Source organism: Anomaloglossus baeobatrachus, chromosome 11, assembly GCF_048569485.1.
Source record: "Anomaloglossus baeobatrachus isolate aAnoBae1 chromosome 11, aAnoBae1.hap1, whole genome shotgun sequence".
Taxonomy (NCBI): domain Eukaryota; kingdom Metazoa; phylum Chordata; class Amphibia; order Anura; family Aromobatidae; genus Anomaloglossus; species Anomaloglossus baeobatrachus.
The window spans coordinates 54,828,437-54,856,414 of record NC_134363.1 but is presented as its reverse complement, the minus strand read 5'-3'; the positions used below and the strand labels follow the sequence as shown (position 1 = coordinate 54,856,414).

Genomic DNA, 27,978 nt, shown 5'->3' with positions numbered 1-27,978 from the left:
CTATCCATAATTGCCTCTTTTGCAACATGGAAGCGGCTATATACAGGTTACAGGTATGTGTGCTCCATTATGGTTCTGCTTTTAACTTTATCTAGGAGGCCGCATGGCACATGAAATAAATAATATAGTGTAGAACCCCCTATTGAGATTTGCTGTGACGTTGGCAGGGGTGGCTCAAAGAATTGATCAATTATTTGCTAAAAATCTCATTTTTTATTGTAGTACAGTTGGAATAAATCTGTGAATTTGCACCTTTTATATGATTCATGCCAATTTCAGATCGTGCTGGCTCCCTTTTTTTCTTTTTTTTGTCTAGGATTATGCAAAGAGACAGAAGAATTTGTACAAACCTCATAAATAGAAGATGTGGGGTTGGTTCTTCAAGATGTTTGGAACAATCTTCCTGCCAAGTTCCTTCACAAACTGTATGTGAGTATACCAAGAAGAATTGGTTCTGGTTTGAAAGTCACACCAAATATTTATTTAGTTTTGATTTTTCTTTTGTTCATTGACTTTGCATTTTGTTGATTGATAAAAAAATAAACCATTAGCACTTCAATTTTTGAAAACTTTTTGAAAACTTTCTTACTTTCCAGCTACTTTTTTCATACCTCCCTAAAACGTTTGTACAGTAGTGTATGTCTACTTTGAGTTACTTGGAGTGTGTCTTCTTCTATCGTTTACATCATACTTTATACACTTATATAGCTTGTACGCTGTAACCTTCAATTGAAGTATGTTTCGTAACAGTTAATGTAGGATTTGCTGTCCTTACATGTTATTCTACAGATTTCTCTACTTTGTTAATCATCATTACTGGCTATTGGGGAAATTACCTGGATAATTACGTCCTTAATCTGTGTTTGTTCCTTTTTCTAAGCCTGCAAGATGCCTTTAATTGAACAGAGTGGCCACTTACTGAAGGAGCACCATTACGATAAAAGATCTTAGTGAAGAATAGACCCAATTAATTCATTCTGTGGTTCTCCTTGTTACTCCCTGCAATGGGCTCCAATAAAAGATGGTCTCTGGAACAATTGACCATCATGGACTAATCTTCTACCAACTTGCCCTTAAATTTGAAATACTGAAAACAAAAAATTGTTGAATAATTTCCATAATTCTCTAACGGTCCATCATCTACTTTCTTCATCTTTTAATGACTTTTGAAGAATTTTATTATTCTTTGATGAATGTTCCAAATTTTCCATTTTGACAACTCCAATAGCTATTTTGTTCTTTGTTTCCTTACTTTATTGCACACGTTTGTAGGCCATCCCTCTATTCACAATGTCAGGGTTTAGGAACGTTAAAGACGTTACCAGAAAGTTGCCTCAAACTCAACTTTTCAAACTAGTGAGGTGTCTATAAATATCCATCTGAATAGTGTCTTAGTTATTTTAGTATTTTAGTCCATTTTGCCTCTTTTCTATGGAATTAAGGTTTGTTTTTACTGAAATGATACCGCTTGATTCTGGATTATAGATGCAAATGTTAAAAGCTGATTTGAGCTGATGACGTATCCAACAATTTGAGATGAGATACCATATTTTATTAGTAGGTTGGGTTCACACAGAATGTTTTGCCTTTCTTTTATTCCTTGAGGCACTATGATATACTAGTATTTCACATTGATCGTAGAGGCTTACAAGCAGCATTCGCATGTTGAACTATGGAGACAAAGGGTGATTAATATCCAGGCTTCCAATGTAATAGCTAAAATCAGATAAGTCTAATGATTCTGGCCAATAAACCGTTTAGATGCTGCAGTCAATAGGGAGCTTGGCATCTAGTTGGTAAGACAGAGAGAGTGTTAAGCGGGATTTACACACTACGATATTGCTAGTGATATCGCTAGCGAGCGTACCCGCCCCCGTCGTTTGTGCGTCACAGGCAAATCTCTGCCCGTGGCGCACAATATGGCTAACACCCGTCACACATACTTACCTTCCTAGCAATGTCGCTGTGGGCAGCAAACAACCTCTTTGTTAAGGGAGAGGTTTGTGCGCCGTCACAACGATGTCACACAGCGGCCGACCAATAGAAGCGGAGGGGCGGAGAACACCCACATTACTGACACGCTCACCTCGTTGCTGGAGGACGCAGGTAAGCTGTTGTTCGTCGTTCCCGGGGTGTCACATGAAGCGATGTGTGTTGCCTCAGGAACGACGAACAACCTACGTCCACAACGACCAACGAGATTTTGAAAATGAACGACGTGTCAACGCTCAACGATAAGGTGAGTATATTTGATTGTTAACACTCAGTCGGAGCTGTTACACGAAACGATGTCCCTAACAAAGCCGGATGTGCGTCACGAATTCCGTGACCCGACGACATATCGTTAGCGATATTGTTGTGTATAAATGGGCCTTAAGTGTCAAGAGTTTGTCATGGCCTGATATGATATCGGGCAATCTGGGATCAGAAGTTTACAGCGTATTGTGGATCAGAGATCCACTTTGGTGCCTGCTCGTCATTTACCTTGAGTTGGAGCATATTTAATTCCATCCAGTACTGAAGGGGTTAAGGTTCCTTTCCATCCTGCAGTGACCTAACAGGTAGTTGTAATCTCAGCTGCAGCCACTCCCTTCTGCTATGAGTATCCACTCCTTACTCCTTCCTATACTGACTATAGATTATACCTTAGCTGTACATGTTGAAGAAACTTGTCTCTTTGACAAGAGCTGTGGTGTTGTTACTGTTGAAGGAAGATAGTACTCTATGTTGTATCTTTCCCCACCAGTTTGTCTTTCCTACCTCATGTTGTCTTATTTTAGTAGCAAGACTAGATTCTCGCTGGCCTTAACTAGCCAGGGTGAGTTTAGGGTCAGCAAGGGCCTAGGCACATGATCGGCGTACGGTGGGAAAGACCCACATAGGGACATTAGGGAATGCAAGGATCAGCCTCAGGTGAGGGTTAGGAAGTGACCCCACTCCTCCCTTCCAAGCGATAGTGCCCCATCATTGTTTCATGTTCCCAGTATACCCAGTATGTTGCGTTGCTCACTGGGAGTTCCCTTATACCTGGTGGAACCCCGGTAGTCATTGCATGACAAAGAGCTACATTTGTCACCACATCAACCCATTGCAATGCAAACATGGGGAAGATGCCTTACTATTTCGACAGGTGGACCAACATTGGACCTAAAGTCTGCCAACTACAGAAGTCTATTCTTCTAACCCCTGTTGCCCACAATGGCATTTGTTTAGCAGACAACTAAAAAAGTTATTAAAAAGCTTATGAAGTATCTGTTAACAAATGCCTACAAAAGGGGACCTTAACAGGAGAGGAGTTCTGTAGGAGTTCTGTATCATTTGTAAGTCAGATCAGTATCCAATAATGAATTTCCAAGAATTGACGGGGCATTACATTTTTTTGGCAGAATCAGGTCTCATTCAGACCTCGCTTTTTGTCTTATGTGTGAAAAAACAGAGACTTCCGACAGTGTACTACATTTTTCCTACGTAATCCTGGGGTCATTGGCATGTGCACACAAAAACCACCCCTGTGGTCCTACAGTTGGAAAAATGTCTATTATGGAACGTCCTATTAGTTGCACTGCTTGTGAAGGTCTTCGATGGTGCCACCCAACCACAAAATTTGCACTTGCCGCACCTAAAAGTGCCAACATCCCTTCTGTCTAGCCAGGTAACGTCCCTCTTGGGTACCGTGTAGTGACTATGCACCACACGGTTCCTGAATGACTTCCCTCTCCTAAATGTCACCAAGGGTTTTTGGGGAATAAGTTCTGAGACCACAGGGTCAGCTCTGAGAATACCCCAGTATTTGTTAAGGATTTCCATCACTTTCCCCATTTGATTGTCAAACGTACCCACAAGGCGTGTAATCGGGTCATGGCCCACTTTCGGCTTGGGGGTAAGAAGACTGGACCTACATTCAGCCCTAGCCTGTATGTAGGCTTGTTCAACGACCCCTTTTGGGTATCCCCAGTTCTAAAATCTCTTAATGAGGCCAGACGCCTAATCTCTTACTGAGGCCAGACGCCTGTCTCAAATTTACTAATGGAGGAGCAGTTCTGCCAAAGTTTTTAGAACTGCCCCTTTGGAATGCCACATCTCCCACATCAAAAGACTATTGGTACTTGTTGATACTTCACTGGAGAATAAAGATGGCTGTGGACCTCATACATTCCGGTATCATCCTCAGACTTTGGTACAGCTTCTTTATGGAGTCTCTGGTCTTGGCACCCCTGAGCATCGTTTTTTTATGTCCTCAATGATTTTTTTGCTAGCACATAGTCCTCGATAAAAGATGAACATGTGAACAGCACCATAGTCTGCATAAATGCATTAGGCTCAGGCACTGGCAGAATAATGGGCCCAAATAAGCAACAGAAGACAACCACTGTTGATGCTAATTTTCTCTTTCTATATATATATTGAGATTGTCCCCATGCAATTATATAATTTGGTCGACCCCATTAACATTGTTCAATAGCCCTCGATTATAACACTCAGTTGGATTTCGAGATAAAGGTAGCGCATTAATTATAGACCTCATGCAATGCACGTCTTATAATTAAGTTCTTGAGAAACGATAACAGCCACAGTCCTATTGAACTGCAGTAAAATTATAGTAATTTAGTAGTTTGACTAATCAGGATGGATTGTATGTAATCAATTAGGGAGATCCTCCCCCAAAATGATTCATAGTGAATGGGAAGACTCAAGTACTGTTGACTAGTGATGAGCAGACTCATGGATTTTCGGGTTTGGCTGAGCTTTAGTTAAAAGTTTGGTGCCGTACTCAGAGTTGTCACCATAGAAGTAAATGGTGCCTGAACCTAGGTGCTGTAACATGGTCTTAGTAAGGGCTAGGGGGCTGCAAATTAATGCAAAACGGGGGTAAGAGCAGGACAAGTGTCCTGCAAACAAATCTGCATAGGAAATAAATAAATAATTTAAAAAAACAGTGTGTGGTCCATCATATTTTTGATACCCAGTCAAGGTAAATCAGACAGCTGGGGGCTTGTATTTTGAAGCTGGGAAGGCCCATGGTTATTTAGCCCTTCCCAGCCTAAAGATAGCGCCCACAGCTTCCTCGGAAATGGCACTTCCATTAGATACACTAATTCTGGTACTTTGCCTGGCTCATCTCGATTGCCCTGGTGTGATGGCAATCTGTATAATATTTTGGGATTTGATGTTAGCTGGGAATTGACAGCTGGCATCAAACCCAGGGGTTAGTGATGGAGAGGCTTCTATCAGACACCCCCATTACTAACCCCCAGTGTAAAGTAAAAAAAAAACACCCACACAAGAAAAAATAGTTTATTTGAAAAAGACTGCAATAATGTGACTGTAAATGTCACACTGAGTGCTAGAGGACATCGGATGAGCAGAGCAACACAGGGGGAAAACCAGGGAAGCAATACAACAGAAGGCTCTGGTGCTAGGAAGAGGGGAGTGGGGTCACCTACTAACACTCACCTGAGGCTGATCCCTGCACTCCCTAATGTCCCTAGATGGATCCTTCTCCACATGCACAATCATGTGCCTAGGTCCTCACTGGCCCTGAACTCACCCTGCCAAGTGTGAAGGCCAGCGAGATGTTAATATCAACACTGCAATAAGATAACATGATGGAGCTAAGACAAACAGGAAGGGAATGACACAACAAATAGCACTCCACAGCTTCTCCAGCAGGAAACGTCTCAGCTGCAACAGAAACAAACACCTAAGCTCTTCCAGAGACAGACTCCTTCAGAGTGTACAGTATAATATAAACTATAGCTGACAAAGGGAGGAGTAGAAGGGTGTGGCTGCAGTTGAGATTACAACTACCTGTTAAATCACAGCAGGATAGAAAGGAACCTTAATGCCTTTAGCACCAGATAGAATTAAATAAGCTCCAGCTCAGGAAAATGAAGAGCTGGCACTAAAGAGGATCTGCGATCAACTATACGATGTGACCTTCTGATCCCAGTTCCCCCTGAGATCACAAAAGGCCATGATACTCTTGTGACAAAGACTCCCCCATACTCCCTCATTCACCAATTTATTAATTTAAAAAAAAATCTCAAAGTTTGGACATAAGCCAATGGTTTAATGTCCCATAACAACAATCGAATACTATGGAGCCTTGTTCTTAGAACGAGACTCCATAGATCACTCTTGGTCAGTGGCAGGAACAAAATTTCCCAAGACCATGAGAAATTCCGTGCCTGCTGCTAACCAAGAGTGATCTATGGAGCCTCTTTCTGAGAACAAGACTCCATAGTATTCCATGGACATCATGGGACATTATACCATTGGATTACATTGAAAATTAGAGTATTTCTTTAAATTAATAAATTAGTGAATGAGGGAGTGTGGGGTAGTCTTTTTCCAAATAAACTATTTTTTCCTGTGTGGGTGTGTTTTTTTTACTTTACGGGTTAGTAATGGGGGTACCTGACAGATGCCTCCCCATTACCAACCCCTGGGCTTGGTGCCAGTTGTCAATTCACAGCTGAGACCAAAAGTATTACCCCAATTGCCACCCACCAGGCAATCCAATGAGGAAGAGCCAGAGGAGGCGCCAGAATTGGGGCATCTAATGCGACATGCCATTTCTGGGGCAGCCACAAGCTGCTATTTTTAAACTGAGAAGGGAACAATAATCATGGGCCTTCCCAGCCTGATAATAACAGCCACCAGCTGTCTGCTTTAACCTAACTGGATATAAAAAATAGGGGGGATCCCAAGTCATTTTTGTTAATTTTTTATTTATTTTGTTCCCAGCAGTGTACAGGCATCTTCCTCATGACAAAAAGCTTGTTGATTGGCCGCACTGCAGCCTTTCTACAAACTTTATGCAGCATCCGAACAACACGCAAACTCTGAACTCGACCACAGACTTCCATGATAAGTCTGTGTTTGGGTTCAAGCCCCAGCCCTAGATACTTGGTGTTCGGTACAAACCCGAACTTTACAGTTCAGGTTCCCTCAAAACTACTGTTGAGCTGTAGTGATTTCTTTGATGAATGTAATAAACAGAAGCGGTTCCGCACTGAACCGTGCAATACCTTACACCGAAAACCATGGAACAGCCTCAGTCCTCCTTTTAGAAGAAATGGTGATGGGAGCACGTGGGCGAGGAGAGGAGATATCCAGAACAGAAGTACATAAAGTAGAAAACCACGGCATACACCATCCAAGATCCAGAAAGTGCTTTCATTCCATATAGCGTGCAGGTAAAATAGAGGGGAAGATACGTTCCAGTCCGATGGGCCTCCACTATTCTTGTGATCGCTGTCCTCCCTCTTGTTTCATCCGGATGATGTGTCCTACGTCATCCACATAGTACCCTTCATTGCGCTTCTGCACACGCGCACTTTGCTCTACCTTGTTAAGAACAGAGCAAAGTACTGTGATGTGTAGGAGTGGGGAAAGGTCAAAGAACATCTGTGCCTGCGCATTACAGTACTCTGCTCTGCCCCAAGCAGGGGAGAGGAAAGGCACATGTGCAGGAGCGGTAAAATGTCAAAGAACGCCCACGCCTGCGCATTGCAGTGCTTTGCTCTGCCCTCAGCAGGAGAGAGCAAAGTGCGCGTGTGTAGTAGCGTAATGGAAGGAACTGTGTGGATGATGTAGGATGCATCATTCACACGAAACAAGAAAGAGGATAGAGTAAGCACTGGACCCGACAGCAGTAACGCCCATGTGACCAAAACGTATCAGACCGTCCCACAGCTGAGTAGGTGATTGCTGGGGGTCTGACTGTTTGGACCTCCACCAATCCCAAAAACCCGGTATCTGAAGAGTCGCATGTGAATGAAGGAGTGGCTGATCTTGCTCTCTGCCGCTCCATTAAGAGCTGATCTTCAGTGAACCTTAGAGCAGCAACACCAATCTGACTGAAACATATCAGACTGCTCCACAGGTGAGTAGGTGATCGCTGGGGTCTGACTGTTGAGACCTCCACCAATTCCAAAAACCAGATTTCTGAAGAGTTCCATGTGAATGGAGCGGTGGCTGATCTTGCTCTCTCCTGCTACATTTTGAACTGGTCTTCGGTGGACCCAAGAGATGCAACGCACATCTGACCAAATCGTATTGGATCACCCCACATGTGAGTAGGTGATCTCTGGTCTCCTGACTGTTGTGACCCACAAATCCCAAAAACCAGGTCTCTGAAGAGTCCCATGTGAATTTAGCGGTGGATGATCTTCCTCTCTGCGCTACATTTTGAGCTGGTCTTTGGTGGACCCAAGAGCAGCAATGCCCATCAGACCGGAACATATCGGAATGCCCCAGAGATGAGTAGGTAACAGGTTCCCTTTAATCAGTGGATAGCGGATAACTTCCAAGCATGAAAATACCCCTTAAAGTAACATACAACAGACTCTTTTGATGAGAGGGAGCATTTAAGGTTCCAACTTCTCACTTCTTCAAAAGTCAGACATTTTGTGCTGAATTTGGAGAAGACACTATCCCTTTTTTGAGCTATTGTTTGATTGTTTTATTACAAATGGCAGAAAGTTTGTAAATGTTGAGAAGGAATCTCTTTTGCAATGGGTGATGGGGTGAATAATTTTCCTTGCTGGTGGCAGATCATTGGGGATAAGTAAATAATAGCACCGTAATAGTAAAATCATTTTACGTTCACTGGAAGAAAAAGTAGAAAACAGAATCGGAATATTCTTTTCCATCCTCGTTGACTTTGTCTACGGAGATCTAACAAGAGGAGAACCATTAAGATATTAACTCGTAAAAAAAAAAGTCCTGCTGAATTGGAAAGAGTAAACTCATGAAAATAAGGGTCCTTGGTGCAGGCAGGAGAAGACAAGCCCCCGAGAATGCACCCTTGACTGAAATCTATCGACATAAGACGGAAGTCAATTATAGGCAATTACGGCTATCAAACTAATTTTCCTGTTGAAAAGGCAAATAATGGCAGTCACCTAATCAGAAACCTTTTTGCGTATTTCTCGTTTTTTTTTTTTCTTTATCCCCTCCTTCCCTCCCTCCTCGATAATGATCAAAAATTATCCTCCCTGCATAAATACCCACAAAATAGCCAGGATTTTACTACAGTCAGCGGGTGGCTGAGTAACATCGGGCTTGCAAGATTCCAGCCACCGCCTCGGCCAATAGTATAAAAAAAAACTAAAAAATCCCTTCCGAAAAGAGAATATCTTCTTCTCCTTTGATATCTGCAACAATTTTAAAGCGAAAGGTAAGAACTACAGCTTTTCTCAGATTTACACATTATTCTTTTTATTAATGAACGGGGTATGTTAGAAGACTACAAAGCCCAGAATGCCCCAACACCTGGGAGTATATTATTCATTATAAAACATTGGTTGCTGCAGAACATCTTTTTTCGGAGATACTCATCCACTCATGAAAGATTGATAGGAAAGATCCTCTAGAAAGATATTTCTAGGCAGTTAGCAGCCGGTAGAGAGAATTGTATAATGCAGTGCAGCTGCTGCACAACCTCTTTTTTGAGGGAACCATTGATCGAAAACGCCCTCGCGCCCTTAAAGCAGCGATGGAGCATTATGATGTCCTGTAGTATTGGAGTAATATATTACAATCCATCTGCTGCAGGCAGGAGGAACACAGAAATGAATAATGCATGGTACAGCTGCTGCAGAACCTCTTTATTGAGAACATTTGTAACCCAGGATGCATTCACACACCAACGTAGAAAATATTCACTGCACACTCCATCGGAAATTTCTGTGTACTGTTTTTTTTATTGGACGGCACAGAGACCCATTGAGTATATCCTATTCTGATCCTCAAAATTCAAATAGAATAGGACTAAGTTCTTATGATTGCGGTAAGAAAAATCCTTTTTGCTATTGGGTTTCATTTAAAGGGGTTGTCCACTACTAGGACAACCCCTTTTGATTCCACTTTTTCCCCAGGTAAAATAAATGTCTATACTCACCTCTGGGCCGGTGCAGTTCCAGCGGTGCCAAGGGTCATGTGATGTTGTGACATCATGTGAGCCTCGCATCCAATCAGCGACAGCTTCTGTCTCTTCACTTTCAGAGAAATGACTTCATTAACAGGAAGCGAGCGCTGCAGTTGCCACTCACTTCCTGTTGATTGCACCTGTGTCTGAAGGTGGGGAGCGGGGAGCGCTGATTGGATGCAGGGCTCGGGAAACGTCACAACATCACGTGAGCCCCGACATGGCTGGAACCGCACCGGCCGCAGAGGTGAGTATAGGCTTTTTTATTTTACCAGTGAAAAACATGTCCTAGTAATGGACAACCCCTTTAGAATTTTGCAGAGTGTGTCTTCTATAACCTCTGTGTTGCACTATTGATGGATGCCGATTGACTGAAAAAAAAAAGCCAGTAGATCCCTATGTAGCCCCCCAAAGCACTGCTCCAGCAGCAAGAAATCATATCTGTAAGTTGTGTTTTGAAGTGCATTGGAGAGTGAAGATGCACTTACAGCTTCTGAGTCTCACCCTTTTCTTTATACCTAGTAGCACTTTTTTCTGCCCCGATTGATTGACAGATTAGTGACCACCTATCACAGCAAGCAACCTGTCAATCAGCCAGGGCAGAGCAGAGTACTAGTAGGTAGGAAATAAAGGGTGAGACTGAGAAGCTGTAAGTGCATCGTCACTCTCCAATCCACTTTCAGGTACAGCACAGCTCGAGCAGAGCTTTGGGTCAGAAAAGGAATCCATTGGCTTATCATCTAAATCATAGTAATTGTTTGGGAGGTGTGTAATCATTTCTGATTGGATCCTTCTAATAGCCTGTAACAGTTTGCGGTCCCATTGGATTTTTTTATATTAGGGCCTATAGTCAACAATAAGAGGTTTCCAACTATCATTATGACTTCTTACACACATGATTCCCATTTCTTCTTCCATATTCCAAATATATTCAATATTGGCTTTTTTTTTTGTAATCTCACCCACAATATTTTTTATAACTGTTTAGGTTGTTATTTATGCTAAACATTTTTTATTTTTCTGTTTATGTTTTTGAATTCTTAGTGAAAGTCATGATTTAGATACTTTGGTTATGAAAGATGTTTTAACTGAAATCTCCCCAAATTATGATGAATATATGATAGTTTTGAGCTATTAAATGTCCCTTGATGAAGCATCATCTCAATGGAAATCATCCTTTATGTTCAACCTTGTGCTTAAAGAGCACCAACCACCAGGATTTTCATATATAAGCTAAAGCCAGTGCTATACTGAGGCTATCATGCTGATTCTATACATACCTTTAGTTGTGAGATCAGATGTATACTTTCTGAAATACAGGCAAATACAGTTTTTAAAATGCACTGTTATTTGATTGATAGCAGCTACAGAATATCTAATATGTGGGTTGGGTTTTGATAGTTATTCCCGCCCCTGTCTGCTGCCTGACCTTCCTTCCTTCCTTCTTCTCCCCTGTAGTAACAGAGACAGGGAAGGAAGGACAGGCTGAGAGGGGAGACAATAACTAGCAAAACCTGACCCACCTATTAGATATTCTGTTGCACCTATCAATCAAATAACAGTGCATTTCACAAACTTTACTTGCCTATATTTCAGAAAGTATACATCCGATCTCACAACTAAAGGTATGTATAGAATCAGCATGATAGTGCCAGTATAGCACTGGCTTTAGTTTATATATGAAAATCCTGGTGGTTGGTCCTCTTTAAGGTAGCTATAAACGTTACAGAGACGTAGATTGGAGGTTGAGCAAACATTGAACTATTGATCAACGTGTGAACCATGTTTTAGTCCATACCAGCAGTTGCGGTGGTGTGAACTTGCTATTCTTGTTCTCTTACATCAATCGAAGGACAAAGATTTTTTTATGGGAACACCATATCAGGAAGATCTTTTTGGGAATATGTTTTTTACAGAAACATCTTTTGTGGACTAATGACTGTTGTCAACTTCTTTTCTGATCATGATGGTCTGTCATTAGCCAGATATTCATTGTTAAACTTCACAAGATGAATGATTATTTTGGTTTAAGTCAACTTTTTCATTCAACTTCTAGGTGGTCTAAACTTAATTAAAGCTGACAATTTCAGCCAAAACCGTCATTCATCTGGTGACATTTATCAAAGATTAATATTTTTACTTGGCTGGTGACAGATTGCCATTGTCTGGAAAGAAGTTAGATGTTTTCAAAATTTTAATCATCTAGTGACTACATTATTCCCAGAGTAAGCACTCAACATTTCAGCAGAGTTATTGACCATTTATGACCAGTTTGAACAACTGTAAAGGCTAAAATGTTAATCATTTAGTGACTAGTACTACATTGTTCCCAGAGTAAGCACTCAACATTTTATCGGAGTTATTGACCATTTATGATCAGTTTGCATTACTGTAAAGGCCAATTTTGCCAAAAATGTATACCAATATTTTCCAGTCCATCATTCATTCAACGGTCAACCTACTTCTTCTTAGTTTGGATGGCCACCTTAAGGTTGTACTGGACAATCTCTAGGGTGGGTTTTTTTGAGTGATTGATCAACTTTTGGTTGGTGTCATTGCGCAATTTATGACTAGTTGGAACAATTGTAATGGCCAAAATTTTTTAGGACTGTATCTAAGAGATCGATTGTTCATTCAGCGGTTGATCAACAATCCACCTAATTCCATCTAGTGTGTATGGTCACCTAAATGCTGTGCTGCATCTAGTGCGTATGGCCACCTAATGGCCATACCGGATGGTCTCTAGTTTTGGGAAAAGTTCATGTTCATAATTATCTTTTTTGCTCTCTGTTTAACCTATATCTTTTCCAATCCATCTAATGGATTTATCTTTCAAGCTTGTAGATACAAACAATTGGCTTACAGTCTTGATATACAGTATTTACCATCATTTGATGCACATTGTTTCAACTCACAATTACTTCCACTTATATGAATGGGGCTGTTTCTGTATCACATGTATGGATTTTGGAATTCTTTCTAAGACACCAAACGTTGGTCATAATTCTAAGAATATTTGCCTATGTTTGTATTGGTAAACCTTCAGAAACTTTTTATTTTTCCACCTTTTAGATGCGTACTTCTCAGGCACTGCTGTGTGTTTCTTTTCTTCTCTGTGGCTTCGCAGCTCAATGCTTTGGCTACAGTATAATGGTAAGAAAACAGAAACTACTCAATGTGATCTTTGTTAGAAAAGACAAGACCATTGCTATAAGACCTATTATAGGCAAAGGGGACCCCATAGAAAGACTCAAACTGAAGTTCCCTCACCGATGATGAGTTATGTAACAAAACCCTTCAACCCAAAAAGGTGGGACACTTCAACCCACAAAGGAGCCACTAGTCCTATCCCGGTGGTGGAATAAAGCCTCTGCGTCCATGGTACGTGCCATGGAACGTTGTCCAATAAAGTCCACCATGGTTTGTATTTACTAAGACTAATGCATCAAGTTGTGAGCACAATTTTCAAGCTATCAACTTAATCAATCAACCTTAACCGTGAAGACCACACCAACGCTTCCACCTTATTTTCAACTTTTACACATTTTTTTGAGCATAGGCACACAATAATTTGCATCTTTTTTTCTTCATTTTTTCTGTCTCATTTATCACCTCTTCTGTGAGTAGCAATTTTTTTCACCTCCTTGAGCCCTCAAATAAGAGGTTGTCTAATAGTGGACGACCCCTTTAAGTATGTCAATTTTTCAACTGGTGGCTAAATTAGGATACCAAAGACCCAGTGATTACTCGTATCGGTCAGTACTGTATGCTGGAATTTTTGGCAGCATTATAGCCACCACTCGTGTTGGCACCTTCCCATTAAAGGTAGGATAGATAAGAGACAACAAAACACCCTGGTACTACTAATTTGGGGGTGAACAGCAGGATTTGACAGAGTGAAATTCAGTCTACTGAAACTTTCTCCGTATGATATATTGTCGATGAGGATCCTAGAGTCTCAGTGTACTTAAAGAGGTTATGCACTACTTTTACATTGATGGCCTATCCTTAGGATAGGCCATCAATGTCTGATTGGCCGGGGTCTGACCCCCCGATCCCTACCGTTCAGCTGTCCATGGTGCTGGCGGTGGCAGCAGGCAGTCGGAAATGCTCAGTTGCCTCGTCAACTGATAGCGGCCGTGGCCGGGTACTGCACATCCACCTCTCATTCAATTTACCGGATGTGCAGTACCCGGCCACAGCCGCTATCTGAAGATGGGGCAGCTCCAAAACTAAGCATTTCCGGCTTCCGGCATCAAGAGCAGCTAATGGGCGAGGTGCCGGGTTTTAGATCCTGGTCGATCAGACATTGATGACTATCGTAAGGATAGTTCATCAATAGAAAAGTAGTGGACAACCTCTTTAAGATTTTTTGAGAACTCCCTGAGAAATATCTAGCTAAAGTATCTCACGTCAATGGTCATTTCTTCTAAGTTGAATAAGACGTATCATCCTCTCTTGACAATTCTGAAGCTTTGTTTCTTACAAGTCTCCTGTTGTAACACCCGAAATGTATGGATATGTCAACAACTGGATTGGGCGTTTCTCTACACAGTTTGACCCTGTCCAATCAGTGCTGATATTTTTAATCTGTGACACACCTCTAATGTCGAAGAAAATGGTAACGCCCAGTTGTCAGTTTGCATAAACATTTCCATGGGGAATAATAGAGAAATATCACAATGTCGAGTTTTTATGTTCCGACATTGTTATTTCATGAGAATTTACGGAATCAGACAAGTCAGAAGAACTGAGAAGTTCCTTAAGTATTTTAAAGAATTTTCTCTTGTTTTTCCTATGTTTAATAGCTTTTTTTCATATTTATAGCCAAAAGATAAGAGAGGATGGACTCTGAACAGTGCTGGTTACCTGCTTGGGCCTCGTAAGTATTTTACTATTTGTAATGATCTTTTTAGCTTTACTGTATGAGAACACAGAAATTACACTCTGAAAAATATAAGCAGAAAACAAATGAAACACTTGAGATTCAATAACTGAAAGAACCCACTAAATTTAAGGGGTTGTCCTCTACTAGACAACCCCTGCTTAATCAATTACCGATTGTGTTTTGGGTGTTCAGATGCTCATCGAACGCTGAATGACAAAGGTGGAATGACCGGAAAAAGGGAAATAGCGGACGAGCTGTTCAAGTCTGGAAGAGATATATTTGGTAAGAGCCATGTGGTGCAGATGAGCAGCGACAGTGATATATACAGCTGTGTTATAGCTAGCAATAGAGTGTTAGCCATTAGGCTCTGGATTAACGGACAGGAACACTTAGATTTTAGTGTTTTTGGCCTTATGTAAAGATAGTTGAGTGCTAAATATGCAACCGAAAACCTCAATAGCTCAATAGCATGCAATTTAAAGGGAACCTGTCACCAGATTTACTCCCTATAAGCTGCGGCCACCACCAGTGAGCCCTTATATACAGCATTCCAGAATACTGTATATAAGAGCCCAGGCCGCTCTGTATAACATAAAAATCACTTTTATTATACTCACATAAGGTGCAGTCCGGTCCGATGGGTGTCGCTGCTCTTCAGTCCGGTGCCTTGTCTTTGCGGGTTCACAATCCTCCTAATACCCAACTCCGTATGAATGACGTGTCCTATGTCATGCACACAGGCCGGCATTGTGGTCCTGCTCTGGCGTACTTTGATTTGCGCTGCTCAGGGCAGATCAAAGTACTATAGTATGCAGGTGCAATGAAAGATTAAACACCGCCAACGCATGCTCACTACAATACTTTGATCTGCCCTGAGCAGGGCAGATCGAAGTGCCCCTGTGCAGGAGGCCTCTGTATGGATGACTTAGGACATGTCATGGATACTGAGCTGGGTAGAAGGAGGACGGTGATTGGCACAGAGAGGAGTGGAGAGCAGCGACACCCATCAGATCAGACCAGACCACCCCCTAGGTGAGTATAATATTAGTGTTTTTTACGTTCTACAGAGAGGCCTGGGCTCTTATTTACAGTATTCTAGAATGCTGTATATAAGAGCTTACTGGTGGTGGCCTCAGCCTATAGGGGACAAATCTGGTGACAGGTTCCCTTTAATTTGGATCAATTTACGGGACTCGGATCCAGCGGCCAGGTCGATGGTATCCGGCCACTGGACAGTAGGTCCACAAATCTCTTAATTTACTTTCCATCACGGTGCAATAATTACATCACACCGGTCCAGTTAATCAAAAGCCACCACCGGAATCCTGGAAGGTAAAAGAATTGCCGATAAACCAGAATCTATCATTTCATACTTGCCTATCCAAATCTACCATCTCATATCTATCAATACATCGATAGCAAAGAATAGGCAGCACTCCAGAAATTGGAAAAAGAATGGATCTTTATTCAGTCCATATGAAGTGGCAAAGTTTCGTCGCTTGTTAACTAACTTCCTCAAGGCACAGCATGGGTTACAAACAAAACGTTGCCACACATGGACTGAATAAAGGTCCATTCCTTTTCTGATTTTTGGAGTGCTGCCTGTGCTTTGCTATGTATATGTGTATATATATATATATATATATATATATATACACATACCTATAATTGGATTTTTGGTTAAGAACTAGCACCTATCATTTAATTCATACTTGTCTATCCATCATCTATCTAATCTATCCAGTTACTCTATCTATCTATCTATCTGTCCATCTATCTATCTATCTATCTATCCCTCTATCTATCTATCTATCTATCTATCCATCTATCTATCTATCTATCTATCCCTCTATCTATCTATCTATCTATCTATCTATCTATCCATCTATCTATCTATCTATTTAATCTATCAATTTACTCTATCTATCTATCCCTCTATCTATCTATCTATCCCTCTATCTATCTATCTATCTATCCCTCTATCTATCTATCTATCCCTCTATCTATCTAATCTATCAATTTACTCTATCTATCTATCTATCTATCTATCTATCTATCTATCTATCTATCTATCCCTCTATCTATCTATCGATCTATCTATCTATCCCTCTATCTATCTATCCCTCTATCTATCTATTCCTCTATCTATCTGTCTATCCCTCTATCTATCTATCTATCTATCCATCTATCCATCTATCCCCCTATCTATCTATCTATCCCTCTATCTATCTATATATCTATCCTCTATCTATCCCTCTATCTATCTATCTATCTATTTATCCCTCTATCTATCTATCCCTCTATCTATCCCTCTATCTATCTATCCCTCTATCTATCTATCTATCTATCTATCTATCTATCTATCTATCTATCTATCCATCCATCTATCTATCCCTCTATCTATCTGTGGCCCCTTGGACAAGCCAGGACGTCACAGGTACTACAACAACACACCCCACACCCCGGCTAGGCACACCGAAGTCAAACACAAATCTTTGTTGCCTCCCTCCAGGGGCTGATGTCCACACCAGGGGGTGGGCCAGGCGGTTGGCCCCGCCCACCGAGGAGTTCACAGTCCTGGAGGCGGGAAAAGGAAAGGAGATTAGTTTGGAGTTGGAGAGAGTGGAGTGGTAGGAGAAGAGACTGAAGGTGTCCGGGTGTGTGGCCCGGACGGAACAGCAAGGTTGGCAGACGGTGGTGACCGTCTGCAGGAGAGGCTGATTGGAGTGAACCGTAAGGACCGGGGACGGGCGGTGGCCCGACGGTACCGGATCGGGGAGCAAAGAGAAACCAGCACCATTCGGCAGGGCTTACGGACCCCGACCAGGCTAGGAGTCGCCGTAAAACTGGTCAAATCCGTTAGCGAAGGGAACCTCCAGGGTTTCCCAGCAGTCAAGACCCGATTGAAGGCAACAGCTCACACCGTAGAGGGAAACACAGTCACCGCCAAGGCTACAGTTCCCAGGGCCAGAGCCTGCGGGCAAAAGGGGCTTTCTCAGCATCCATCCAAGCTGGGGAGCGGGTTACCGGTGGGAAGCCATTGGAACCGTAAACACAACACAGGTGCAGGGAAAGGCAGTCACCATCAACCTACCGGGAGAGCTACCGCAGCCGTCTGTGGGACCCGTCCATCCAGCCGTTTGTTTTACCGGAGACTTTGCATTCATCATTGGCTGAGTGAGTACCACCGTGCCGTGCGGCACAGCGCTGCCCCCGCGACCCTGCACCTCATAAGGCCCCGTAACCCGCCTGCCATCCATCCCTACCCCTCACCGGGGCCCCGGGACAACCAACCCCCCTACCCACGGAGGGGAGAACCAACATCCAAGCTGCTCCCTGTCATCGCTCCCGGGATCCCCGTCCAGAGCAGCGGTGGTGTCACAACCTCACCACAACCGTGGGTGGCGTCACGGACAATATCCCCAAACCCAAACCACCCCCTTTCACTCACGGGCGTGGAGCGCCACTCAAGTCCCCGGGATCCGGCCCACCGCTCGAGCCACCGAGCAGCAGCAGCCGGACCCGAGCAGTGGGTGAGCGCAGCGTCCCCTCCTCCGCCAGCGACATATCTATCCCTCTATCTATCTATCCTCTATCTATCTATCTTAGTATAGTTCTGCTTCTTGTGCCAGTTACTTTATGTTGTGTAGGTGACTATATCTGGAATGTGCACAGTCTTTGTATGATATTGTGTATGTGTCCTATTTTTGTACAGGCACACCGCAGCATTCATTGGATGATAGCACCGTTCAGACTGTCCTTGAGTTTCTTACATATCTACATCTCAAAGGTAATAAGAAAAATGTCATCAAAGAATCACCTGGTTTCGACACACTAGTTGTTTTTCATCGTTCCTGCTCTATTACTCAACAATATGTTATTTCTACATGCTTTCTTTTGTTTGCAGAAATCGGAGCCCTAGACCATTTGCCTTTGCTCGTCTCAGAGGAGTCCACACAGACCTAACGACCAACAACATTCCCGAACTCTTAATGTTCACATAGATATTGTTACAATATTTCGATTTCAGTCCAAATTGAAGATCAGAAAAAAATGAAAATAAAGAGAAATTTAAATTGACTTTAGACTATGTAAAATTTTATATTTGGAACATAAAATCCAACACATACATGGCTACAATGGGTCTAAAGCATTGAATTGTGCTAAATTTTTCACACAAGTTGGATATACTGCAGCACTGTCACAGATCAATGTAGTGATCATAGTCGAAAAATGGCTGCCTACATAATTGTTGTGTGCGGTTGTGAAGTGAACTCCTGTTGTCGTTTTGTTGCTACCTTCTTGCTCTTGCTTTTTTCCAGAGTCTCTCATTGTTTGTTCCTGTGAGTTTGAAGTGTGACAGAGTTTTAGCTTTCTTCTGTCTGTCCATCTTACTTCAGCCCCTTCCTTTGGGGGTGAAGGGAATCAGATTACTTCTGGTCAGGAGCTTAGCCAGGCATGGGACTCAGGCATCTTCACTATTAGGGGTCACCCAGAGCTTAGGGATAGTCTATAGACCCCTAGTGTGAGTGATAGCATAGGAGCCTCTGTTTCTTGCTTTCCTACAGTCACATCGTGACAATATTACATACATACAAACTGGGATTTTGCTTCACCATTGAAGTCTTAGGTCCCCTATATAACCAAAGAATCCCCACTCATCTCACTATAGGTCCCCTTTGTTGGAAGGGACTGCTAACCATCACAATTTGATTTGGATCAGCAGCTTAAAAAGTAAATACATTTATTTTTTTTTTATTTTATACACAAAATAGTCAATTATGGAAAGTTTTGAACTTTGCAAAATCACTTTATTAGTGATTAGTATTGAAAAATGAAAGTTTAGTACCTCATTAATAACCACTTCTGACCTATAAGTTAGAATCGCAAGCTTTTCGTACACCAAAACGGGAAATGCGGGTGTGCTTAACGGCTGGTGAAGAATTTACAGGAATCACATGAATTCACAGGAAGGAAGTACGCTTCAGTTTATTACTAGGGATGATCGAATACCGCAAATATTCGGCAATGCCCATATTCGCTGAATAGGTCGCCGCTATTCAACGATTTGCCAATATTCGATGCGCAATATAAGTCTATGGGAAACCAAAATAGTTGCCGATTAGCAACTATTCGTACTTCTCAAAGACTTACATTGCGCATAGCGGCAAACTATTCGTCGGTTATTCGCGAAGCCGAATATTGACGAATATTTGTGATATTCGATCATCCCTATTTATTACCAAGTGTTTCTAGGTCGAATGGACCTCTTCCTCAGTGAAACCCCAATGTAGATGCGGATAGAGACTTATGTCTAAATCTATATTCTGATTTTCCTGAGGAAGAGGTCTGTTCGAACCATTTCTATTCATCGTATTATTGTGAATTCTTCACCAGCAGCTCAGCCATCCCATATTTTCTCTTTTGGTATACATCAACGTTGGTGGGGTGTTGTTACTTGCGGTTGCTTGGGTGCTGTGGTCTCACAGTGTCATTGGGTGAGCGCAGGGATATGAGTTGAAGCTGAATGCTGCCTGGTTGGGGCCCTTTATGTGCTTTGACCACCCCTCATTAATCATAGCTTTTCTTCAAAAGCTTCTCCAGATATTGCAGGCTTTACTCAATAAATGTATATTTCAGCAGTAATTTCATGCTAAGGATTCATAGACCCAACTAGGACATCTGTAAGAACTTAGTTCATTGGTACTTGGAGTCCTTAAAGATCAACATTACCCACCTGTAAACCTTTTGTGGCGCCCTGCACAAGCCAGGGGCCACAGAGAACAACACCCACACACCCCACACTCCCAGTTAGGCACACCAAAGTCAGACACAAAACCCTTGTTGCCTCCTCCAGGGGCTGATGTCCACACCAGGGGGTGGGCCAGGCGGTTGGCCCCACCCACCGAGGAGTTCACAGTCCTGGAGGCCGGAAAGGCAGGCAGATTAAGTTGGGAAGTGAAAGTGAGAGGAAAGAAAGTGTGGTAAAGAAGCCTGAAGTTGGTCCGGGTGTGTGGCCCGGACGGATCAGCAAGGTTGGCAGACGGTGGTGACCGTCTGCAGGAGTGGCCTATTGAAGCTTACCGTAAAGACCGTGGACGGGCGGTGGCCCGGCGGTACCGGACCGGTACGCAAAGATAAGCCAGCACCATTTGGCAGGGGCTTACGGACCCCGGCAAGGCTAGGAGTCGCCGTGATTTTGCCAAATTCGTTAGCGAAGGGAACCTCCTGGGTTTCCCAGCAGCCAAGTCCCGACAGAAGGCAACAGTCCAACCGAGAGAGGGAAACACAGTCACCGCCAAGGCTAAATTTCCCAGGGCCAGAGCCTGCGGGCAAAAGGGGCTCCTCCAGCCCATATCCAAGCTGGGGAGCGGGTTACCGGTGGGAACCCATTGCAACCGTTTACAGTACATAGGTGCAGGGAAAGGCAGTCACCATCAACCTGCCGGGAGAAACAACACCACAGCCGTCTGTGGGACCCGTCCATCCAGCCGTGTGTTTTACCGAGAACTGTGTCCTCATCATTGGCTGAGTGAGTACCACCGTGCCGTGCGGCACAGCGCTGCCCCCGCAACCCTGCACCTCACCAGGCCCTGTAACCCGCCTGTCATCCATCCCTACCCCATCACCGGGCCCCAGGACAACCAACCCCCTACCCACGGAGGGGAGAACTAACAACAAAGCTGCTCCCTGTCACCGCTCCCGGGATCCCCGTCCAGATCAGCGGTGGTGTCACCAATATCACCACAACCGTTGGTGGCGTCACGGACAATATCCAAATTCCCACAATCCAATCAATCTCCCTTTTCACTCACGGGCGAGGAACGCCGCTCGAGTCCCCGGGATCCGGGACACCGCTCGAGCCACCACCAAGCAGCAGCGGCAGCAGCAGCCGGACCCGAGCAGTGGGAGAGCGCAGCGTCCCCTCCTCCGCCCGCGACACTTTCATCTCCAACTTTATAGTGGCCTCCATGAAGTCCTGAATTTTATCCAATGCCTCTAGGCAAGAATACTTATGTAGTACAGAATTGGAGGAACTTGGAGCACGTCTACTCTTCATATAAAATAATACATCATAGGTGCAGGTGCAGATTGTCTCTCCAGTCCCAGATGGTGGAGAAGACACCAGAAACACCAGAAACATTTTAGGTTGGGCACTATTACTCAGTGCAGATCTTTGTGCATAGACTCAGGGCCGGCGTCACCACGCGGCATACCCGGGCAAGTGCCGGGGCCCTGGACTGACAGGGGGGCCCACTCACGCTATCTAGGACACCTGCAGTACGTCGCGCCGTTCATTTTCCCTGTCGGCCTTCGTACTGCCTGCTATTTGCGTTCCACTGTGGAACGCAAGACGGGTGGGGGGGGGGCACATCTCTCCTCCCTCCTCCCCTACTTGATTACTAGTGCGTAACGCATGCTGGGATGGGACCACCTCCTCTCACCTCTTTGATACGAGTGGAATGTATTGGAGCCGTGCGTCTCATTCCTGCTGCTGTCAGAACGCCCCCGTACGTCGTTTCCTCTTACGACAGCACAGTGGGCGGGCCTTCAAAGAATGATTGTCGTCATCAGCAGCAGCAGCAGCACACACACAGATGCACTTCCTGCTACCACAGTGGAACGCACACCGGCAGCGCCTCGTTCAGGACCTTGTTGTCACTGACGACCGGCCGACTCAGTCACGGCAGACGCAGTACAGTACGGAAGCAGGTCCAAACCGTCCGGGACCGGTTCATTGGAGTACAAGAAGCCCAGGTTAGAAGAGCTACTCTTGGAGGCCAGAAGTGCATTGCCATTGTTTTTTTTTCCTTTTATTTTGATTTATATTGTACCTATGTGTGTTTGCCAGCTTTTTTTTTTTTTTAAATAAACCTGACATTTCATATCTGTATGTAGCAGAGTTGTATGTGTTTGTCTGAATGTAGCAGAGTTGTATGTGTTTGTCTGTATGTAGCAGAGTTGTATGTGTTTGTATGTAGCAGAGTTGTATGTGTTTGTCTGTATGTAGCAGAGTTGTATGTGTTTGTCTGTATGTAGCAGAGTTGTATGTGTTTGTCTGAATGTAGCAGAGTTGTATGTGTTTGTCTGTATGTAGCAGAGTTGTGTGTGTTTGTCTGTATGTAGCAGAGTTGTATGTGTTTGTCTGAATGTAGCAGAGTTGTATGTGTTTGTCTGAATGTAGCAGAGTTGTATGTGTTTGTCTGTATGTAGCAGAGTTGTATGTGTTTGTCTGTATGTAGCAGAGTTGTATGTGTTCGTCTGTATGTAGCAGAGTTGTGTGTGTTTGTCTGTATGTAGCAGAGTTGTGTGTGTTTGTCTGTATGTAGCAGAGTTGTGTGCGTTTGTCTGTATGTAGCAGAGTTGTGTGCGTTTGTCTGTATGTAGCAGAGTTGTGTGCGTTTGTCTGAATGTAGCAGAGTTGTGTGCGTTTGTCTGAATGTAGCAGAGTTGTGTGCGTTTGTCTGAATGTAGCAGAGTTGTGTGCGTTTGTCTGAATGTAGCAGAGTTGTGTGCGTTTGTCTGAATGTAGCAGAGTTGTGTGCGTTTGTCTGAATGTAGCAGAGTTGTGTGCATTTGTCTGAATGTAGCAGAGTTGTGTGCATTTGTCTGAATGTAGCAGAGTTGTATGCGTTTGTCTGTATGTAGCAGAGTTGTGTGTGTCTGTATGTAGCAGAGTTGTGTGTGTGTGTGTGTTTGTCTGTATGTAGCAGAGTTGTGTGTGTGTGTTTGTCTGTATGTAGCAGAGTTGTGTGTGTGTCTGTATGTAGCAGACTTGTGTGTGTGTGTGTGTGTGTCTGTCTGTATGCAGCAGACTTGTGTGTGTGTGTTTGTATGTAGCAGAGTTGTGTGTGTGTCTGTATGTAGCAGACTTGTGTGTGTGTGTGTCTGTCTGTATGCAGCAGACTTGTGTGTGTGTGTGTGTGTCTGTCTGTAAGTGTATATGACTGTATAGATTTGTCTGTTTATATGTATTTTTGTGAGTTTGTCTTTAAATATGTATATGTACATGTTCGTATCGGTGTCTGTGTGTGGATGGGGCCCACTGGGACTCTTCCGCCCGGGGCCCACAAAAACCTGGAGCCGGCCCTGCATAGACTTATGCAAAAAGATTCTCTGGATCCTTGTCCGGTGGCCATGTTGGTAGTCTGTAGTCACTCCTATTGCCCACATGGACCCATCTTCTGATTAATATGATTAATATTCCCAGGGATGCCATTACCTTCCACAAAGCATGGATGACATCATAGGGGCAGACTAATCAGAAGAGACTTCGGGGATGCTGCAGCTCTCTGTTCCAATGGTCATGGACTATCAACTTGGTGCCATGCTAGGTATGGGAAGTAATACATGTTCAGAATTAAGGAAAGGGATTAGAAACCTTGTGTCTAGGGAATAGGGAGATAGTGACTGACCAAACCTTTTGCTGGCCTCTGGCTCCCCTGACCACCCTAGATAGGTTCTGCACCTATGCAAGGTACCTGGCCCTGGCTGACCCTGAATTGAGCCCTGTGTAAGGAACGGATGGGATGAGCACTTAACCCCTTCACGATCGGCCGATTTTTCGCTTTCCGTTTTTTTTTTCGCCATTCTTTTTCTGAGACGTAACTTTTTTTATTTTTCAGTCAATATGGTCATGTGAGGGCTCATTTTTTGCGGAACGAGCTGTACTTTTAAATGAAACCATCGTTTTACCATATAGTGTACTAGAAAACGGCAAAAAAATTCCAAATGCTGAAAAATTGCAAAAAAAAGTGCGATAGCACTATGGTTTTTGAGATATTTTATTCACTGTGTTCACTATATGGTAAAACTGATGTGTGGGTGAGATGCTGATGTATCTATGTGATGCCTCAGGTCAGTGCGAGTTCGTAGACACCAAACATGTATAGGTTTACTTTTATATAAGGGGTTAAAAAAAAATCGGAAGTTTGTCCGAAAAAAGTGGCACACGTTTTACGCCATATTCCGTGATCGCCTCTTAATGCATTTTGCGCAAAAGTTGTGGCGACAAAAAAACATCGTTTTGGCGTTTGGAATTTTTTTGCCGCTACGCCGTATACTGATCAGATTAATTGATTTTATATTTTGATAGATCGGGCGTTTCTGAACGCGGCGATACCAAATGTGTGTATATTTTTTATTTTTTTAACCCTTTAATTTTCAATGGGGCGAATGGGGGGTGATTTGAACTTTTAGGTTTTTTTGTTTTTTTAAAATTTTTTAAAACTTATATTTAACTTTTTTTTTTAATTTTACTAGTCCCCCTAGGGGGCGATTGCGATCAGCATTCCGATCGCTCTGCAGTATCTGCTGATCACAGCTACAAGGCTGTAAACAGCAGATACGCTCTCTTTCTCTTTTGCTGTGCCGCTGGCACAGCGAAAGTGAAAGCAAGTCAGGTGTAGTACAGGAGTCATCACATGACCCTGTGCTACCATGACAACTATCGGGAGTCACGTGATCGCATCACGTGACTTCCGGTATCGGGCGGTAAGGAAATGTTTACCGCGATTGCGCTTATAATGGCGCTGTCACATATTGACAGCGCCATATAAGGGGTTAAACGGCACGAGCAGATAACGATTCTGCTCGTGCCTAGCAGGCACACATCTCAGCTGTGAAAATCAGCTGAGATGTGTGCCGATCGCAGCATGATGCTGCCGGCAGACCACGGGCAGTAACATTATGACCGCAAGGACGTAATTTTACGGCCCGCGATCGTTAAGGGGTTAATCAACCCCATTAAGCTATAAAGAAAACATAAGGTGGATAAACAAGGGGACGTAAATTAATAACTTATCTCCAAGAAGACTCAGGGAGAGGAACAGCAACAAACAACACTAATTCTCTAGATGACTGCAAGCTGACTGCTTGCATCCATGGCTTATATAGGAATATAACTCTATCATCAGCAAACACCAAGGGGAATTATGGGTATTTAAGGACACAAGAGGAAGTGATGATGATTAACAGCTGAAAGATAAGGATATCTGCAGGGTCCTAAAAGGAAATGGATCGAGGCTATGTGCGCACGTGTGCGCTCAGCACCGCACCGAAAATGTGCGCTTCAGAGCGCAGCTGAAAAGCTGCGTTCTGAAGCGCATGGTACCGGCAGATTCGTGCACTCTGCATGCTGCCTCTCCCTATAGACAGCATGCAGAACGCATGTAAGAAGTGACATGTCACTTCTTAGAACGCAGCGATTCGGCAAGCAGCTGAAACGCTGCGTTCTAACATGCCACGTGCGCACGGCCCCTGCACAATCTCCATAGATTGTGCAGGGGACGCAGGACACATGCAGTTACGCTGTGGTGCAGAACGCAGCGTAACTGCATGTAAAACGCACACGTGCGCACAAAGCCTAACCCCAAGCAGAGAAGATACATAGGAAAAATAGAATGTCAGGGAGCAGATTGTGTAGCCAAACACTGCGACCTTCTACAGCCCGACACCACAGGACTGTCTGTCAACTGTGACACTTGGTTGCTGCAAATCTTTCTGCTCAACTCTAAATAAACTCTAATGCTGGAATTGAACCGTCATCTATGCACGCATTCAAAAAATGGAAAGAGTGATATTTGCATTTTATATAAATAACAGTTTATTACTAAGGAAGGCTACCACTATTAGGCTTGATAAAGTCAACTTTCACCTTAAGGTAATATTAATTCTAGTAGGTAACAAACATTAACAAATAACATGCATTGGACTATGAAATATGCTGATTGTACAGAATTGGAAATGGCATTCAATGCAAATTACTAGTAAACGTTCAGATTGGTTTCATTGGGCGCTGCTGTGCCTGTCTCCAGCCTCTAGCAAAAGTCTTAATGCAGCACTTTATCAGGATATTAAAGTTGCCGGTCTCCATCAAACATATTCTAAACTTAGTTTAGATTTAAGTCTGATCCGCGTTTACCAAATCGTAACCCAAAAGAGTTAATGTTGTAACCCACTTGGGCTTGTCGTGACTGCCGACCATTTAGGTAATTGGCCAGTAATTCCTCCAGAGAATGCTTCAAGCTTTCCATGTCGTCTGTTTCATAGCGCGGACTCTGGAACTCCACACTCGAAGCGCTTTTAACAATTTCCATGAGATCGCAAATGTTCAACGTTGGCCCCACATCTCTCTCGAAAACTGTGTTCACTGGAAATAAAATTAGATAATGGATAATAATCAGTAATAAAATTATCGTATTGGGAAAAAATATATTGCAAAATATCAACTGGAGCAGACAATCCTAATAAGACAACCCCAGTATATATATACAATTGTGCCTCATAGGCTGGGGCTACAGCGGGCTACCCAGTCAGATTTCTTGTAAATTGTTTGTTACGCTACCGGTGCTTTAGGGATCATAGTTTGGCCCTAATTCACTGCATTACACATATTTGACATTGCAACCTTTTTCACGGTCAAAGTCATTATGCATCCCTTGCCTGTCATAGAGGGGGGTCCAGCCATTTGGCCTCTTCTCTCTGAACCAGAGGATCAATGACTAATGGCCACTTTACACGCTGTGACATCGCTAGCGATATCGCTGGTGAAAGCACCCGCCCCCGTCAGTTGTGCGTCACGGGCAAATGGCTGCCCGTGGCGCACAGCATCGCTAGGACCCGTCACACATATTTACCTGCCTAGCAACATCGCTGTGGCCGGAGAACAGCCTTCTTTCTAAGGGGGAGGATCGTTCGGCGTCACAGAGGCGTCACTAAGCGGCCGCCCAATAGAAGCAGAAGGACGGAGATGAGCGGCCGGAATATCTTGCAAACCTCCCTCCTTCATCATTGCCGGCGGCCGCAGGTACGATGTTGTTCCTCGTTCCTGCGGTGTCACACATAGTGATGTGTGCTGCCTCAGGAACGACGAACAACCTGCGTCCAGCAACATCAACGATATTTGAGAATAGAACGACGTATCAACGATCAACGATTAGGTGAGTAATTTTGATCGTTAGCGGTCGCTCATATGTGTCACACGCAACGGCGTCGCTAACGAGGCCGGATGTGTGTCACAAATTCCGTGACCCCCAACAACATCTCGTTAGCAATGCCATTGCGTGTAAAGCCACCTCAAGACTATCTCCCATTCTGGTGGATCTAGCCTATCCTTGTATCATTCTTTGTCACTTTTGTAGTAGTGTCCATCAAA

General features: G+C 43.6%; 1 protein-coding gene across 2 annotated transcripts; it reads left to right on the top strand.

Annotated features, from left to right (window-relative positions):
• The first annotated feature begins 321 nt into the window (after positions 1 to 321).
• On the top strand, positions 322 to 18,902 carry LOC142256333 (galanin peptides-like). Of its 2 annotated transcripts, none has more exons than XM_075327964.1 (6): positions 322 to 429; positions 13,007 to 13,087; positions 14,762 to 14,816; positions 15,015 to 15,104; positions 18,538 to 18,612; positions 18,730 to 18,902. In XM_075327964.1, the coding sequence occupies exons 2-6, from the start codon at positions 13,007 to 13,009 to the stop codon at positions 18,786 to 18,788; spliced, it is 360 nt and encodes a 119-aa protein (XP_075184079.1). In that variant the 5' UTR covers positions 322 to 429; the 3' UTR covers positions 18,789 to 18,902. The 2 variants fall into 2 exon arrangements, with proteins under 2 accessions (XP_075184079.1, XP_075184078.1); XM_075327963.1 differs by lacking the exon at positions 322 to 429 and adding an exon at positions 9,033 to 9,184.
• Positions 18,903 to 27,978: the final 9,076 nt, after the last annotated feature.

What these genes read in the sequence shown, in the direction of transcription:
- LOC142256333 (XM_075327964.1), top strand. Translation starts at nt 13,007, where the DNA reads ATGCGTACTTCTCAGGCACTGCTGTGTGTTTCTTTTCTTCTCTGTGGC. An exon ending in GCTTTGGCTACAGTATAATG is followed by an intron (nt 13,088 to 14,761) that starts GTAAGAAAACAG and finishes TCATATTTATAG; the next exon opens with CCAAAAGATAAGAGAGGATG. An exon ending in TACATATCTACATCTCAAAG is followed by an intron (nt 18,613 to 18,729) that starts GTAATAAGAAAA and finishes TTTTGTTTGCAG; the next exon opens with AAATCGGAGCCCTAGACCAT.